Source organism: Rutilus rutilus (genome assembly GCF_951802725.1).
Source record: "Rutilus rutilus genome assembly, chromosome: 4".
NCBI lineage: Eukaryota > Metazoa > Chordata > Actinopteri > Cypriniformes > Leuciscidae > Rutilus > Rutilus rutilus.
The window spans coordinates 27,154,866-27,172,431 of record NC_140212.1 but is presented as its reverse complement, the minus strand read 5'-3'; the positions used below and the strand labels follow the sequence as shown (position 1 = coordinate 27,172,431).

General features: G+C 40.3%; 1 protein-coding gene across 1 annotated transcript; it reads left to right on the top strand.

Moving 5' to 3' along the window:
* The first annotated feature begins 1,864 nt into the window (after window positions 1-1,864).
* Window positions 1,865-3,482, top strand: LOC311289967 (uncharacterized protein). Its single transcript, XM_084408240.1, has 4 exons — window positions 1,865-2,327; window positions 2,492-2,705; window positions 2,868-2,994; window positions 3,153-3,482. Exons 1-4 carry the CDS (start codon window positions 2,192-2,194, stop codon window positions 3,453-3,455), a joined length of 780 nt encoding a protein of 259 aa, XP_084264366.1. The 5' UTR covers window positions 1,865-2,191; the 3' UTR covers window positions 3,456-3,482.
* Window positions 3,483-17,566: the final 14,084 nt, after the last annotated feature.

Genomic DNA, 17,566 nt, shown 5'->3' with positions numbered 1-17,566 from the left:
ATGAAGAATGGACACCACAATTTTGGTCCCTTAGTTTTCCTCCACAATGAATGTCCTCCTCTGAAGTGACTGTCTTTCTAAGCAGAGCATTTGAGAATGCCTAATGTTAGCCGTGTATGTTCCGTAGAGACGTGAATCACACAGTGTCATCATATATGGCTGTAGATTTGTGTACACTCTGCATAACACTGTGTCGTCTACTTCTTCTGACACCACCTCGCAACATTGTTCAGGGCTTAACACAAACACATTGTATGGGCACTTGAATGACATCAAGTTTGTCTTGTTTTCCATCTTGGACTTTGATCTTTCCTCCAGGCGATTTGCAACTTGTGCCAAAATATTTTTCCCAGAGCGTGCCATTTTCTTCATCTGATGAAGATAGCTCTCAAATTTAAACGCACTGCAGTTGTCAAGGCTGCCAAAGGTTTGGGCATCTTCTGCAAGGTGCAGCAAGGAATGGACATTGTAAACCAAAAATGTTTCTCCATACAGCTCCCGTCCTCTCTCCACAAAATATTTCAGCTGCTGGTTTGCATAAGGTACTTGTGACTTTGTAAGGTCTGGGCTCACTAAAATGCAAAGAGCCGTGCTGAAACACAAGAAGTGTTCATACAGCTGATCGTTGAGAACTCCCTTTAGAACGATCTTCCCAGTGTACAAAGCAAACTGTCTGAACTCTGTTGCTTTCCAGCGTTTAATTTCCTTCAAACCCCTTGGCTTCCTGGCAAAACAATCAGGAATGGACTTCTTTAGTGTCACCAGCCTCTCGCTTACACTGGTCACATCTCCTGATGACATCTGTAAATCTGTTCTACCTCTTGTCCACAAAAGCAGCAACTTTTTCATTACCCCAAGACAGCTCTGGTGCATATAATCTATGGGGAAGGATTTTATCATGTCTATCTGGAGGACAGAGAAGGGTGAGATCTGCTCTTCTTGATGGTGTTCAGGTTGCCAGCACTCCCTGAATGATTCATCTGTCCTCATGGTCAGGTTATTTGTTTCTGGATATGTAATCCGACCATGCCAGGATCCCCTCTGGTTGCATCTATCACACCCATAGTATCCAGAAAACTGCTTTACACACTTGACCATAGCTTTTGCTGGAGCATCGCAGGTAATACATCTTACTTGGATGTTTAAAGTGTGTATGTCAGGTTAAATTATTTTTTTAGATAAACACAAAATAGTTAGGGGAAATACACGTTTGACAAGTTGATGTATTGTTTTTTATGTTTTTCGATACCTAAAGGCAGAATATAAGATGAAAAAGTTTGTTATTTTCAGTACTCGCTTAAAACTGCTCCTCCCCCCAAACGAATCGCTTGACGTCATAAGAGGGAGACGTCTCCCCAGTTCAGAGTTGAGGAGAAGTTTGTGAGCTGTGTTGATAATTGTACGAGTGATAGAGCGAGAGAATTAGTGATTAGGACATTTATTTATTTAGTTAGTTAGTTAGTTATTTAAGTTAGTTAGTTATTTAAGTTAGTTAGTTAGGTATACGCAGGCGTATTTTCACGATGGTGAATTACTGCGTTTGTGCTGGGTGCAAAAACACAGTTAAAACCGGTCACAGAGTCCACTTTTTCCCAAAAAGCAGGTCTGTGTTCCGTGCCTGGGTCAAGTTTGTTCGGACCAAACGCGCTGATTTCAGTGCTGCTTCCGTATCCAAGACTTCGGTCATTTGTAGCGCCCATTTCACTGAGAAGGACTACGCTGTTGGAGATCTCATGGGTTATAAAATGGGATTTAAAACCCGAATGAGACTGGTAGCTGATGCGATGCCTACGGTGTATGCTACTGTAACGTTAGTAGAAGAGGTCGACGAGGGACAGCGAGCTGGTCAACAACGAGCCGGACGGTCGAATGCCCTGATGAAGCGGAAAGTGCTCACTGTAAGTCTAGTAATAAGATAATTGCGTGGTTTATGTGAAAACACGATTTGATGTCAAAAATACGTATGGCCTTACTCTTATAAATACTCATTTGATTGTAGCAATTGCCTAGCTAACGTTAGCGTTGTGATCATAGTCAGCAACCTTGTCATTATGTTGTAATTTTAGTGTTTCGCATTATTCTCTTCCTTTTTTAAAAATGCAGTAAAATATCATTAGTCCGTTTGTTCAAGGATGTATGTTGACTGCTTTATTTCCTTCAGCTTTTGGAAGATGCACCGGGACCGTCACGGATGGATGCACCCACAGTCAGCCATACAGTGGATGTTGACCCAGAACCAGAGGTAGACCCAGATGCCTATTACCCACCAGCATCTGTCCATCACAGTGGCTCACAGTGCAACATTAGACCTTTGCGACGTTCAGCAGGTAGGATATAATTGGTCTTATATCTGAGGTTGACTTGTCACTGTGGCGCTATTTAACGCAGAGTTAGTTTCTAGTTGGCGAACCCACTCTAGAGTGTGTAACCCAGGCTGTCATATTGGTTTGGTTGTGTCTTTTTATAATGCAAGGCCTTCATTCAATCACAGCTGTTCAGGTAAGGCCGAAGATGGTCAGTGTGGGGACACAGACAGTAACACCAAAAGTCAAGACCACTTCAACCCCTCTGCCCAGTCCTGTTCAAAGTGACGATGAGACCAGCTCTCTCATAGACAGCGACCATGATATGTCATGGATGCCAGAGGAGGAGGAGGAGATGATGAGTGACTCATCACTGCCACAGGAGTCTAACCCAGAACTCAAGTAAGGCAATTAGACTACTTTGGTTTTAGATTTTGACTGTCAAGAAATTCTGTTGTGGTTCGAAGGTTCTGTGAATGTGTGCTTTAAGTATAGTTGTTGAGCATTTTTGCCTTTATTGTGATAGGACAGTTAGAGAATAACAGGAATGAGTTTGTTTTTCAGCATGGCTGATAAGTTTATTGTCTGTGAAAGCCAGTTGATGTCCCTATTCACAATTTGCCCTGCATGTTGTGGGGAAAGCAAGGGTAGCATGAACCAGAAGGAGGGAACTTTTATCAAAATAAAACAAGTAAGATGATGTTTGTTAATTCCACTGTTTATACAATTTAAATAAACCGTATAGGTTTTAGTGAAATTGAGTTATATATTTCAAGGTGTAATTGTGACTCCTAACATAGTTGTACTTTTTTTTTTTTTTTTTTTTTTTTTTGCATTCTATACATCTAGGTCTGTGCAACATGTGGCTATGAGCGTTATTGGCAGAATCAGCCCATGTTGCATAGAAATATGCCTGTTTGCAACCTTCTTCTCAGTGGGGCCATACATTTTTCGGGTTGTATGGCCACACAAACGCTGAGGATGCTGGCACTGTTTGGTCTTCAGTGCATCAGTGCGAGGACTTTCTTCCACCACCAGCACCTCTACACAATCCCAGTCGTTATGCAGGCCTGGCAGAATGAACAGACAGGGGTCATTAGGGAACTAAAGGAGATGGGCGGCGGACTGGCAATCTCTGGTGACTGCAGGTAAATGCACTGTTGGCATCATCTAAGATGGAAAATGTTTACATTGCAACTCATTAATTCAATTTTTAACATTCTTAGCTCAGATTCCCCTGGGCATTGTGCAAAGTATGGCACTTACTCCTTGATAGAGGAGAGAACAAACAAGATCATAGATCTTCAGCTTGTCCAGGTGAGTATTAGACTTGTAGTCAAGACCGCCTAAACCGAGACCAAGACACTACCAAGACCAGAGGGTATCGAGACCAAGACAAGACCAAGACCAAGACCAAGACAGACCAAGTCAAGACCAAGACCAAGTCGAGACCAAGACCGAGACCAAGTCGAGACCGGAGGGAAAAAAAATAGACTAGTGTTGAAGCTAAGCAATATGAATTCAAGAACAGCAGCATACTAGGGTTCAGCCGCAGTTTACATTCAATATATATTAGATGGTATTACTTCAACTACACAGGCAGAACAATACAGAGACAGACCATGTCATGTGTGTGACTGTGAACTCACTGTAAATGTTTTTGCAGGGTGAGATCAACTATGTGTAGCGATTGCATGACGGCTGTTACTGCACTATTAGAGGATTGAGACTCCCTTAACTTTTGTGTACTGTTGAGGACTGACATGACTGGTACTGACTGGTTCATCTGACAAAACATCAAACACCTCCAACACCATCTTGCTCCTTTAACAACTGTCTAAAGAATGAGAAATATGTAACCAATTGAAATGATACTTAATGTGTAGATGAAATCGTAACATCAAATTAAAGATGCAATTATAAACTTGGATTAGGCCTAATGTTTAGTCAACACAACGGAGATTTGCAGATAATATTTAAAAGACCATTTATTTAGTCTAACACCATCTTAAATACAATACATAATCAAACAACACACACACACACACACACACACACATGCACACACACACATACACACACACACAGAGAGAGAGAGATATCAAAGACACAAATTCATCTAAGCAAATGCCTGCCTATCTCTGCCGATTTCGGAGTCTCCAAATTAATCCATTCTGCAACTTTTAAATACATAATAAAATGTTTAAAAACGAAATTATAGGCTTAAGTGCAGGATCCGAAAGTTGGTCGTTTTGTCGCTATGGTTACACACACACACACACACACCGTTGGCGGTGCGCTCAAAGTCATCTGTCAGTTGTGCAGTTACCCAAAATCTCCTGAATGAAGTTAAAACCCATCATGTCACTGATATGTTTTTTTTAAATCAAGTGATCAAAGTGCTCGTTGCCGCTGCAATCAGTGGCGCGGATAAAGTGTTTTCTCGTATATTGGGCGCACACGCCGCACTGTCTTCACTCGGACGCGCGCTTCAATCCGTTCCGTTGCGGATAATAATGTTGCATTATCGAACGTTGTGTCGTCGTGGATATTGTAGTAGCCTATTGTATTGCTAAATCCCAGACCACTATGTCGGTCTGAGACAGCGAGACCTAGACAAGACCGAGAGGTCCGAGACCAAGACAAGACCGAGACCAAAGACCGTCAAGGCCGTGACAAGACCGAGACCACGTAAAAGTGGTCTCGAGACATACATCACTAGTGAGTATTATGCTATCAAAAAAAAATTTTCAGTTCCACTACCAGATTTCAAGTGTTACACTGTCTGTGACATGTTACAGAGCTCTGAGGTCCCAAACAGCACCTGGTGTGAGCTTGAGGGTCTGAAGCGCAGCATGTTTTATTTGAGCCTTGGTAGAGGTGCACTTTTTAAGTGAGTCATTAGTTTTTATTTCTGTATTTGAGGGGTTGTGTCTTTCTACACAGATTGCCAAGTGGGTGCGAGAGGAGCTGTGTTCTGAAGGAACAAAACATTTCTTTGATGTCTGGCATGTTGGAAAAAGTATGTATCCTGTTGTTGGTAGCCTTTTATAAAGTTAAGTCTTGTAAATACATTTCCATCAATACTTTGTTTTGGTTCTGAAACAGGTCTAGGGAAGGCTTTGGATGCTGCCGCTAAAGAAAGGCACTGTGAGGACCTGAAGCTGTGGAAGCCAGCCATTGTCAACCACCTGTACTGGACTGCTGCTTCAACTCCTGATGGAGATCCAGATGTGATGCAGGCCAAATGGCAAAGCCTGGTGAACAGGGCTTGACATTAACACCCGCCAACCCGCCAAATGCGGGTGGATTTTGCTCGTGGCGGGTAACGCAGTCACTCCAACTAGCCACTTTGGCGGGTTGAATAATTGTAGTCTTTTCAAAAGGCATCTGAAATAAGTGTGACACTACGACACTACAACTCCCATAGGGCTGTCAACGAATATTCTAAATTCGAATATATATTCGAATAGTTTTAAAAAACAGAATTTCGAAGGTGAAAATTTATATTCGAATGTGGAAAAACGCCCGCGGTAGCAGAGGCGCGGCTGTCTGCTTTGCGAGTGGGCGCGCTGCCTGAGGGATCATTTTATTTAACGTTAAACAGAAACATTACTAAAGTGTAGGCTACTGTACTGACTGAATAGATATTGCATGAATAAGGTAGGTTAGATACAGTAGTTTCATGCACTGCAGGCTTCCACTGGTTTGATTATTTACCGTTTCATGTCAAGGAAAAGTTCCATGTTTACCACAGCACAGCTCGCTCGGAGCGTTCAATGTCGGTTCTATAGGCTACTGTAAAACTTCAATTAATGTTAATAATATTTGTTTCAATCACTGAATGAAGCCTGCTATATAAGAGTCGCGACCTTAAATTGCTTGCACAAAACTCTTGATCAGCACTCAACATTTGCTTATTGTTGTTGTTCATTTAAACCGTTATGCACAGAGAGCGTGACGCCTCATTCATGCCGCAAGACCTCCAGACACGCGTAAACGCGTCTTTACACTCGCGCCAGACGCTCTATTCGCGTTTGGTGTGAACGCAGCTTGAGGGAGGGCGAGAGAGAGAAAGAGTGCCTGCGAGTGAGCGAGCGAGAGTGAGTGAGGTCTGTGGTCTTGGCCATTAATTGATTTACTTGTTTTTGTGTAGGTAATACGTTGTCAAATATGTTTAAACTTAAATAAACTACCTATACAAGTAGTTATGTCTCTTTGTATTAATTTGTCCTGTTATTGACGTAATGCGCGTCATTGACAAAATGTGCAACCAGATGTTCGAATAGTTAGAAGATAAGCTATGTGTTTTTTTTTAGAGGGAATATTCGAAGGTAATTTTTGAGCAATTTTGACAGCCCTAATGAGTATTGTCGCTAGTGACCGACAACAAAGAATCGAAGAGACAGCTAGCTGCCCTGCTGGAGTTATGTCGTATGCCGGTGGAGCAATGTGGCAACATATAATACATAATACATGGTTTTATTTTAAAAAAGGAGCTTTACACACAACCTTATCAGGGGTGCGTTTCCCGAAAGCATCGTTGGCCAACTATGGTCGCAAGTTCCGTCGTTACCAATAGAGTTCAATGGACATTGCGATGAACTTGCGACCATAGTTGGCCAACGATGCTTTCGGGAAACGCACCCCAGAGCTAATGATAATGACCTGTATTGTTATATATTTATGTAGTCTTGATTTGGGTGGATGTAACAATGGTTTTACATTTAAAAGGGTTGTAAATCTAGTTCAAGTAAATTTTAGCACGCCATAGTCCACTTTTATCAGGTAATTTCACAACAACAAAAATGTGGCTAGTAAAAATGCTGTGTGGCTAGTAACTTTGGAAAACCACTAGCCACATTGGCTAGTGAGGAAAAAAGTTAATGTCAAGCCCTGCTGGTGAACCATGTTCAGGACATTCATGAACATGACACCCCTGCATTTCCCTGCTGTTCACACCCACCTCTGGAGGACGGCTGACGGTGAGGAGTGCTATGCTGTGAGCTACCCAAGGTTCCGTAAAGGTGGCTGGGTTGTGCGCCCCATCAAGCAGCAGCCTTCATATGGTTAGCAGTTTCAACCAGTTCTGTCATATTGTGAGATGTACTTGTTTTAGTGCATGAGTCATTGGTAATGTTACTGAATATACATGTTTTTCTATCACCCAGGTTATGCATCAGCACTCATGGAATCTCTCCATGACAGGTACTCTAGATCACCAAACGCTCTACAAGAGCGCAGTGCTGCCTTGGGTTCTGATGCACCTGCTCCCCTCTCCAGATCTGGCCACATAATTTCAAAGGAGGAGGCAGTTAGTCTTCACCTAGCTCAACAATCACGCTTTAGCAAAAGCCATTAGATTTTATAATTAATTTACTAATTATTATCTTGATTGTATAAATGTTTGTTTTTATTGTTACACAATCTTGCTTACTGCATTCTTCTGGGTAATCTCCCTATTTCCACCATCTCTAATACAGTACTGTGATTTTGCAAAGTTGACCAATTTTAAACATCTTGCTGTTTGAATAACATGTGTTTATAGTTATGATCCATGACAACGTCAAGAGTGGGTATGTATTGTGGATTCTTTTTTATACTTTCTAACTTTTTTTGGTGTGCTGTTCTTAACCCTTGTTTCTGTGTAACTCAACTGAGTTTGTCTGTGTGTGCACTAATCCTGTCTGCATGCTGCATGTTTTGGTTTTGTCTACTTTTGTTTGCACGTAATTGTTGGTGCCTAATTGTGATTAACTGTGGGTAGTGCCTTATTACCTTTCTGTGTTTCACATATTATTTTATCTGCTTTCTGTTTATGCACTGTGGTGTGTGTGTGTAAAGTTTGTCTCTGGGTACTAATCCTGTTTGCATGCTGCATGTTTTGGTTTTGTCTACTTTTGTTTATTTCATAACCTTCTGTCAATTAACACATTTTCTGTAAATAGAATTGTCTTCTGTGTAGTGTGTTTTTTTTAAATCCTGACTGCCAGTTTGGTTTATTTTATGCTTGTCAAAGGTAGGACGAGTAGTAGGCTAAGTAAGCCTTGCTATACAGTACGAGTCATACTATATGACAGCTTGTGATAAGAATTATTTTTTATTAATATTTACCCAAAGGAGGCCAATCAAAACCTTTGTATGTTCCACCTTCTTGAAACTGTCTTCTGATGTCTGAAACAACACAAGAAGGAAAGGGCCTCCGGATGTGCCTCCCCAGAATGCCATAGGCCCAACGTACCACCTGTCTATATGCTGTGTAGCGGTATTGCCTAAGGATAGGGGGATGTAACAGTTTAACTGGATATGGATATGGAACTGAATTGTTTTATTATAATGCAGTTGCAGAACCACTTATTATTGTGGTTCACTAGACAAATTTTCTGATGAAAATGAAACTGTTCATAAAAAAATGTAAATGTGTAAACGTACTCATGACTGCTAGCCTCTAGAGGACCATGTTCCTGCCTGAAGTTCAAGTAGGCAATCTTGAGAACAAAGGGGTTCAGACAGCATGCCTCAAAACTAGGGTGTTGTGTGAGGCATGTTATATGATCTGGCAGAGGGGTAAGCTGTTCAACCAGGGCCCAGAATGCACCCACCTCTCTGCAGCACATGCTCTCTACAGCTGAGGCCATGGGCTGGCATTGCCCACATAGACACCTATGAATCAAAACAATAAATATTTTTTTGCTCAATTTTTTATTGATATTTAATAATAATGAGATTAAGTAATTGTGTAAGCAGAATGTTTTGTTTTATTGAGAGTGTACACAAATATAAGTAAACACTTTGCAGTTTGAATGATGTCCTGAACAAAATGACAGAGAATCTCTTTCTCTCTCTCACACTCACACACACACACACACACACACACACACACACACACACCCACCAACCAACCAACCAACATATTCCAGCATTGCAATCTTGACATCGCAGCCTGTTCATTATAGCCACGGAGCTTCAGAGCTGAGGCGGAGCTACAGATTTGGCGTCCCTAAATAACCCGCGTGACTAACAGTAGTTCCGCATTAATTCATTTGCACGCGAGTTTTATTTATTTTTATACCGTGTATTCTCAGTGTATATTCATGCACCGTACCGTTTCGGTTCAATGCTTTTACATGTACCGTTCCACCTCTAAGTTATGCCTATACTTACCAAGACACCTGACCAACTCTCCACTGGTTCTCTTCACACCAGATGTTTATGGTTCTTCGATAGGAAGTAGTTAAATTTCTGTTTGGCTCCTCATCCGTCTCACGCCTGGGAGGCTCAAAAGTGTATGGCTGTGGGCCATCGTAGGTTTGAGGGGGATTTTGGATCTCCTCAGACTCAAAACTCTCCATACTTGAATATAACTTTTTTGGCACGTCTCCCTCTTATGACGTCACAGCTCAGCCGCGTTTTAAAAATATGATCTTGACAGAAATGGCTATAAAGCTTACTGTAGGGCAATTACAGTAATAATTTTAATGATAATTACATTTTCACTCAGACATCTAAACATTATTTAATATATCTAAAAAAAAAATGTAACCTGACATACACACTTTAAGCATCTGCCTCCCCAGGTCAGTTAAGTTTAGTGTTTTGGGTTTGGATGCAGCAATGGATATGCAGAGGGGGAAAATGCATTCGGGTGACAAGTTTATGGAACAGAGAACTGGCCAGAGGGATAGGTTTGTGCTTTTGAATAATGGTAGCCCATCAACGTTCATCGAAAGGTCAAGTGACTGCAGATGCTCTGTCACAGATGCAGGATATCTGCTCAGATATTTTGACAGCTGATCTGCCACATTAAACTTAACACTCTCGACACCATCTTTGTTAGAAAGTTCATGGTGGTTCTCGTTTCCAAAGAGTGTCCTTGCAGTTTGGGGGAGTTCTTCATGTCCATGTGTTTTTGTTTTGTTTTTGTTTTAAACTTTTATTGTTTTATATGGATTTTAGTAAAACACAAAAGAACAGAACAAACAGGTCACTAGGGGTATAACATACAATTATGTTGTTCACAAACTGTTAATGTCAAATCAGGGGTTACTCTCCCAATAGTCTCAAAAGAGTGAGAGGAGAGAGAAAGAACAAAAAGCCTTTTCAGCATTGAGGCTAATTACCAGAGATTTAGAGTTACTTTTGCTTATGCTATCAATCAAAAATAATACCGGTCTCACATTATCTTGTGCCTGCCTGTTTTTCACAAATCCTGTTTGGTCGGTATCAATCAACTCAGGAATTATATTTTCTAGTCTTTTTGCAATTATCTAAGCATATAGTCTGTAATCTATATTCAAAACATAGGTCTATATGACCCACATTCCGTCTTATCTTTTCCAACTTTTGGTATTACAGATATAATAGCTTGTATCACCAGCAAGCTGGATGATACACCAGCAGGTTTTTAGCATTCCAAAGGTACGCTCAATGATATTCCTGGCCTTGGCATGGTGCTTGTTGAAGCGTGCTTCAACTTGGCCTGATGATTAAAATACAGGTAATGTAAAAATATATGTAGTGTTTCAAATGCAAAGTAACAAATCCAATAAAAATTTTCTCTGTGTATTCTTACCCGCCACAGGCTGGCGGTATGGTGTCATGAGGGTGAGAGGATGCTGCAGACATGGGTACCCCCCGTCTCCAAGAAGAAAGAAGCCAGCTGGTGGATATAGGGACTCCTTGTACATTGGAGATCTCCGGAGGACAAGGGCATCATGGACTGACCCGGTGTTGCCAATGTAAATATCCAGAAATTTCCCTTTGCCATCACACACACCCTGGAGAACCACTGAAGGGAAGAGCTTGCGGTTGAAGTAACACTTCTTTTGCGGTTCAGCAGGTGGAAGTACTCTGACGTGGCAGCCATCTATTGCTCCAGCCGCACAGCGGAATGCCTCATGGCCAGCCAAGTGAGCAAAGCCTGCCCCGACCTCCTCCATCTCTTCTGGCTTGGGGAAATGAATCACCTTGTGAACAATGGCCATCATGTCATCCACTATACTGTGGACTATTCTGCCAACTGTGGCTCTCGGTATGGCGAAGATGTCTGCTGTCACTCTGTATGAGGTGCCACATGCAAGCCAGTAGAGACAGACAGCCACCTCGTGGCTCCATCCATATGGCTTTTGCCGAGGCAACATCTGGACCAGCAGGTTGATGGTTTCTCTGGTTGAAGGTCAGCTTCAGAGAAAAACACTCTGAGGATTGGCACGTAGTTATTTATTTGTACATACCTCTGAGTAGGGCTGAAACGATTAGTCGACATTGTCGACAATGTCGACAATAAAAAATTGTCGACAAAATATCTTGTTGTCGAGTAGTCGTTTGCAGGGCCGGATTAACCATTAGGGCAACTGGGCACTTGCCCAGGGGCCCATGACATCTAGGGGGCCCTGACAGGTAGGAAATACACAGAAATTTAATAAAGTTATCAAACTCTTTACGATCTTCTTCACTGCATAAAGTGCATCTACGCTGGTTCACGCGACTTTCCTCCCTCCCCGCTGAACGCCAGCGATTACTAATTCGTGAAATGCACTCCCGCTGGTTGAGCGCGGTAAAGTACGTTTCAGGTTCGATATTAGCAGGACATTTGTTCTATAGGGTCGGTAGTCTAACAAAGATATCAATAGCAAGATTAGTTTTAACATTATGTGACCATTGTATATCGACATGATGAAATATTCGTTCAAAATAATATGTGCATTAATGCTGCATAATTATACCTGAGAATGCTTTGACGCGTTTCCACAGCGCACGATGCTTAAGGGAACGTCTGCCAATTCCACCAACTGCGTTAAACGTAGTCTATAATTTGTATTATTTAAAATTACTTTTAACATTTAAAAACAGACGTTTTCAAATCCCAAAGCTTGCAGAAGGTTCCTAATGTCAATACTGACTTTACAGCTATACAGCTTTCCTGGTAGCCTTGAGTAAATTAACATGTCTAAGAAAATGATTCATAAAACGTATAAATATCAGTTGAGCCTATGTTTACTTTCGTCACTGACACAGACGAAAATGAAAAGACTATCAGTCAAAGTTCAGCTTTAGGAGAGGTAGAAATAGGCCGGTATAAGAATACTGAGAGAATAAGAAATATGAAGATGAGGAGAGAGCAGACAAATAATCTAATGACAAGGTTTTAAAGCTAGCCTATTTCTTATAATTTTTTGGCCTTCAAAAGTCCTAAATTGCACATATGTAGGTCAGAGAAATCCAAATTTTCTCGGGGGAGCATGCCCCCGAACCCCCCTAACTACGGGGGGGCTTGAGTCTTGTTGCCCAGGGCACAGGAAATTGTTAATCCGGCCCTGGTCGTTTGATCTCACGTGACCTAATGTAAGGGCCTGCAATATTGCGATTTGACCGCTACGGCGCTGTAGCGCTATAGTGTAATGCAGCCGTTACAAATGCTATTGTGGTAGAAGTAGAAGTAGAATTATGAAGGAGTGCAAACGAATCCGAACTAGCAAGGTGTGTGAAAGTTTCACAAAACTTCAAACCAAGAATGCTGTTGTGTGCAATACATGCAAGGAGGAACTTGCTTTTCACGGGAGCACAACATGCATGTTAAAGCACTTAAAGAGGAAACAAGAGGAGCCGGTGAGAGGTGAATGTTCTCCAGCTGGAGCTAAATAACTAGCAGTAAATCTCTTTATATAATACTATAATTACAGTAATGTGATGATTTATGTTTGCATAGAATAAAGCTTGATTGAGCTTAGGAGTCAGGGCTGTTTTTTATTATTGTAACACTATTAGGTATTACAGTCTTATCACTTTCCTGTATTTTGTTCCATATTCATGAAGACTTACAAAAGGAGATGTTATGAAGAATTTCATGTCAGTTACTTTTTCATACTGTAAATTAAAAGGTGAATGAGAATGTCTCTGTCAGCTCAATTGTCATGTCAATTTTTATTTTATTTTATTCTTATAATAATTGTTTGCAGATTAAGTTTGTCTGTAATGCAGCTGATTATTTTTTTAATGCACAAATACTGTCTCGCGAGCACGGGGCTGTGACGGGGGCTAAGGAATTAAGTAATAATTTGTTTACAGATGGCAGATGTAACAATTCTTATAAGTAGTGTAAGCATTGTTTCCAACGTTGATGTGTGCAAATTTGATGAAGATATCGATTTAAACTCTTAAAAGAAAACGTAAACAAATCACCCGTCTCCTTGACAACCTGTCACGTCTCCCTGACAACCAGTATAGTTGATACCGTAACGTTGCTCTTTTGATAACGAAATCCTGCTATTAAAATAGGCTTTACTTTTTGTCTAACGTTACACGACACAAGCTATAACGTTCCTATACATTGTGCACTTACCGTCAGAAGACGATCAGCCGTGGGTGGGCTTTTGTCACCTTATTTATTTACATATAGTCCAGTCATTTTAAGCCAAAATGGGGGTCAACCTTGAACAAATTGCAACAGAAGCAAACTCAACTGATTTTGTATCCTCAATATGTCCTGAGTAAGGAAAAAAAAGTCCCGAAGAATCCCATTAGGGGAAAGTTTCGAAAAATTTTCAATTAATTACAATTACCAAACATATCTTAAGGTCTTTTGAATAGAGGGTGGCAGCCTTTCATTAACTGTTGTTGTGGACTATATACTGGAGAAGTATTTTGTTCTCCATTTGAGCGAGATGTTTTTATGTTTGTAAATAAATAAGGTGACAAAGCCCACCCACGGCTGATCGTCTTCTGACGGTAAGTGCACAATGTATAGGAACGTTATAGCTCGTGTCGTGTAACGTTAGACAAAAAGTAAAGCCTATTTTAGGGCAATTCATAGACTATGGGCACTTTCATGTCCTTCGATCATATTTTATAAAAAAACATTTAATTTTGAAAAATTAACACTTTCATAGTTAAATTTACAATGAAAGTACTTTAGGAACGTTTTACCGGTAGATTTTTTCACCTTTTTAAACATCATTATACATGCAAATATTGCTGTTTTGTGCTTTTTTCCACACCCAGACTTCTGACCTTCAATAATGAAAAAGAAGTGTAAAAAAATTATTTATCTCTTTTTTATCTCTTTTTTTTTTAATATGACTGAATAAAGTATCAGTAAAAGAATCAAAACATAATTGAGGTATTTAATGTCAGACAACTATTAATGTGATTTTATATACAAAATATAGTTGTCCCACAGTATTGCCGTAATTTCCACCACAACGCTGTAATAGAGTGCCGAAGTTATGACGTCACTTTGTAGGCCAAAACACGGAAGTGAGTTAGCATTTTACCACTTCCGGTTCCCTCGCCCTAAAGTCTATGGGTTTTTTGAATGGGTTTTTGCTAAATCGCCTGAAATAAGGTCTGTGGTTAACAAAGCCTCTACATATTTTCACGTTTTGATCTATGACATAAAACACACCAGTTATAACCTGCTTGTCTGAGCGCTCGCGGTGCTGACACGCGCCCGCGCGAGGATGCATTTTGCGCGCGGATGCTGTTCCTTGCCCTCGTATCCTGTGCACGCGCCTAGATTTTATGTGCGCGAGTTTTGAGACTAAATAAACGCCATAACATCTCATCACACCGGCACCCAGTTTGCGCGTCTAAATCAGTTATATGGTCTGGTGTTCAGTCTAAAACAAAACAGTTGCGTCAAGTATAAATGCCTCGTTTGTTTGGGGAGTTGCGCGCGCAGTCAGCGGAGGCTCGCGCTCCGGTGTCAGGCGAAAGTATAAACAAGGTTTAAGTCAGCGGTTGTTTAACAGACGTTAACATAAGGCGCCAGATCCATATATAAGGCGCTCCGGATTATAAGGCGCACTGTCGTTTTTTGAAAAAATTAAAGGCCTTATAGTGCGGAAAATACGGTAATCCTAAACGGAGAACTTGTTCGTATATGCATTCACCTTTACTATTGCTCTCAAAAATGATGATCGTGTTGGTAAGTACTCCATGTATCCTTAAATTCTTTTTAAGACCGGTGTCGTGCCGAAAAGTGATGGTCCGCCGAAAATTGATTGCCGTCCGCGGGAGCGCGCGCGGCGTGTTAAAGCCCTTAAAGCTGTATCGCCCAGTCTCTTTACGACTACAGCTGCTTTTATGTGGATCAAACAGACATAACGCGCACATAAACATCCGCTTATGTCCGTGGTAATAGTGATTGATGCCTAAAAGTGATTGAAGCCTCTAAAGGTTATTTCTGCCCTGAAATTAGTTGATTTCATTCAGAAGAATTATGTTTGACAGATTATAACTCACATAGCACTTTTTACCTCTTGAAATACCTGTAGATGGCCAGTACAACCATTACAATGCAGTATTTTACCTGCCAAAAAGTGATTATAGCCTCTACTTATTGACTGAAAGGTTAATTCTGCCCTGAAATTAGTTGATTATATTCATCACGGTCATATCTGACAGATTATAACTCACATAGCACTTTTTACCTCTTGAAATACCTGTAGATGGCCAGTACAACCATTACAATGCAGTATTTTACCTGCCAAAAAGTGATTGTAGCCTCTACTTATTGACTGAAAGGTCATTTCTGCCCTGAAATTAGTTGATTATATTCATCAGGGTCATATCTGACAGATTATAACTCACATAGCACTTTTTACCTCTTGAAATACCTGTAGATGGCCAGTACAACCATTACAATGCATTATTTTACCTGCCAAAAAGTGATTGTAGCCTCTACTTATTGACTGAAAGGTCATTTCTGCCCTGAAATTAGTTGATTATATTCATCAGGGTCATATCTGACAGATTATAACTCACATAGCACTTTTTACCTCTTAAAATACCTGTAGATGGCCAGTACTACCATTACAATGCAGTATTTTACCTGCCAAAAAGTGATTGTAGCCTCTACTTATTGACTGAAAGGTTAATTCTGCCCTGAAATTAGTTGATTATATTCATCAGGGTCATATCTGACAGATTATAACTCACATAGTACTTTTTACCTCTTGAAATACCTGTAGATGGCCAGTACAACCATTATAATGCATTATTTTACCTGCCAAAAAGTGATTGTAGCCTCTACTTATTGACTGAAAGGTTATTTCTGCCCTGAAATTAGTTGATTATATTCATCAGGGTCATATCTGACAGATTATAACTCACATAGCACTTTTTACCTCTTGAAATACCTGTAGATGGCCAGTACAACCATTATAATGCATTATTTTACCTGCCAAAAAGTGATTGTAGCCTCTACTTATTGACTGAAAGGTTATTTATGCCCTGAAATTAGTTGATTATATTCATCAGGGTCATATCTGACAGATTATAACTCACATAGTACTTTTTACCTCTTGAAATACCTGTAGATGGCCAGTACTACCATTATAATGCAGTATTTTACCTGCCAAAAAGTGATTGTAGCTTCTACTTATTGACTGAAAGGTTATTTCTGCCCTGAAATTAGTTGATTATATTCATCAGGGTCATATCTGACAGATTATAACTCACATAGTACTTTTTACCTCTTGAAATACCTGTAGATGGCCAGTACTACCATTATAATGCAGTATTTTACCTGCCAAAAAGTGATTGTAGCCTCTACTTATTGACTGAAAGGTCATTTCTGCCCTGAAATTAGTTGATTATATTCATCAGGGTCATATCTGACAGATTATAACTCACATAGCACTTTTTACCTCTTGAAATACCTGTAGATGGCCAGTACAACCATTACAATGCAGTATTTTACCTGCCAAAAAGTGATTGTAGCCTCTACTTATTGACTGAAAGGTTATTTCTGCCCTGAAATTAGTTGATTATATCCATCAGGGTCATATCTGACAGATTATAACTCACATAGTACTTTTTACCTCTTGAAATACCTGTAGATGGCCAGTACTACCATTACAATGCAGTATTTTACCTGCCAAAAAGTGATTGTAGCCTCTACTTATTGACTGAAAGGTTAATTCTGCCCTGAAATTAGTTGATTATATTCATCAGGGTCATATCTGACAGATTATAACTCACATAGCACTTTTTACCTCTTGAAATACCTGTAGATGGCCAGTACAACCATTACAATGCAGTATTTTACCTGCCAAAAAGTGATTGTAGCCTCTACTTATTGACTGAAAGGTTATTTCTGCCCTGAAATTAGTTGATTATATCCATCAGGGTCATATCTGACAGATTATAACTCACATAGTACTTTTTACCTCTTGAAATACCTGTAGATGGCCAGTACTACCATTACAATGCAGTATTTTACCTGCCAAAAAGTGATTGTAGCCTCTACTTATTGACTGAAA

Coding starts and splice junctions, on each gene's coding strand:
- LOC311289967 (XM_084408240.1), top strand. CDS start 2,192: ATGGATGCACCCACAGTCAGCCATACAGTGGATGTTGACCCAGAACCA. Junction 2,328..2,491: donor ACCTTTGCGACGTTCAGCAG/GTAGGATATAAT, acceptor ATTCAATCACAG/CTGTTCAGGTAAGGCCGAAG. Junction 2,706..2,867: donor GAGTCTAACCCAGAACTCAA/GTAAGGCAATTA, acceptor TTTGTTTTTCAG/CATGGCTGATAAGTTTATTG.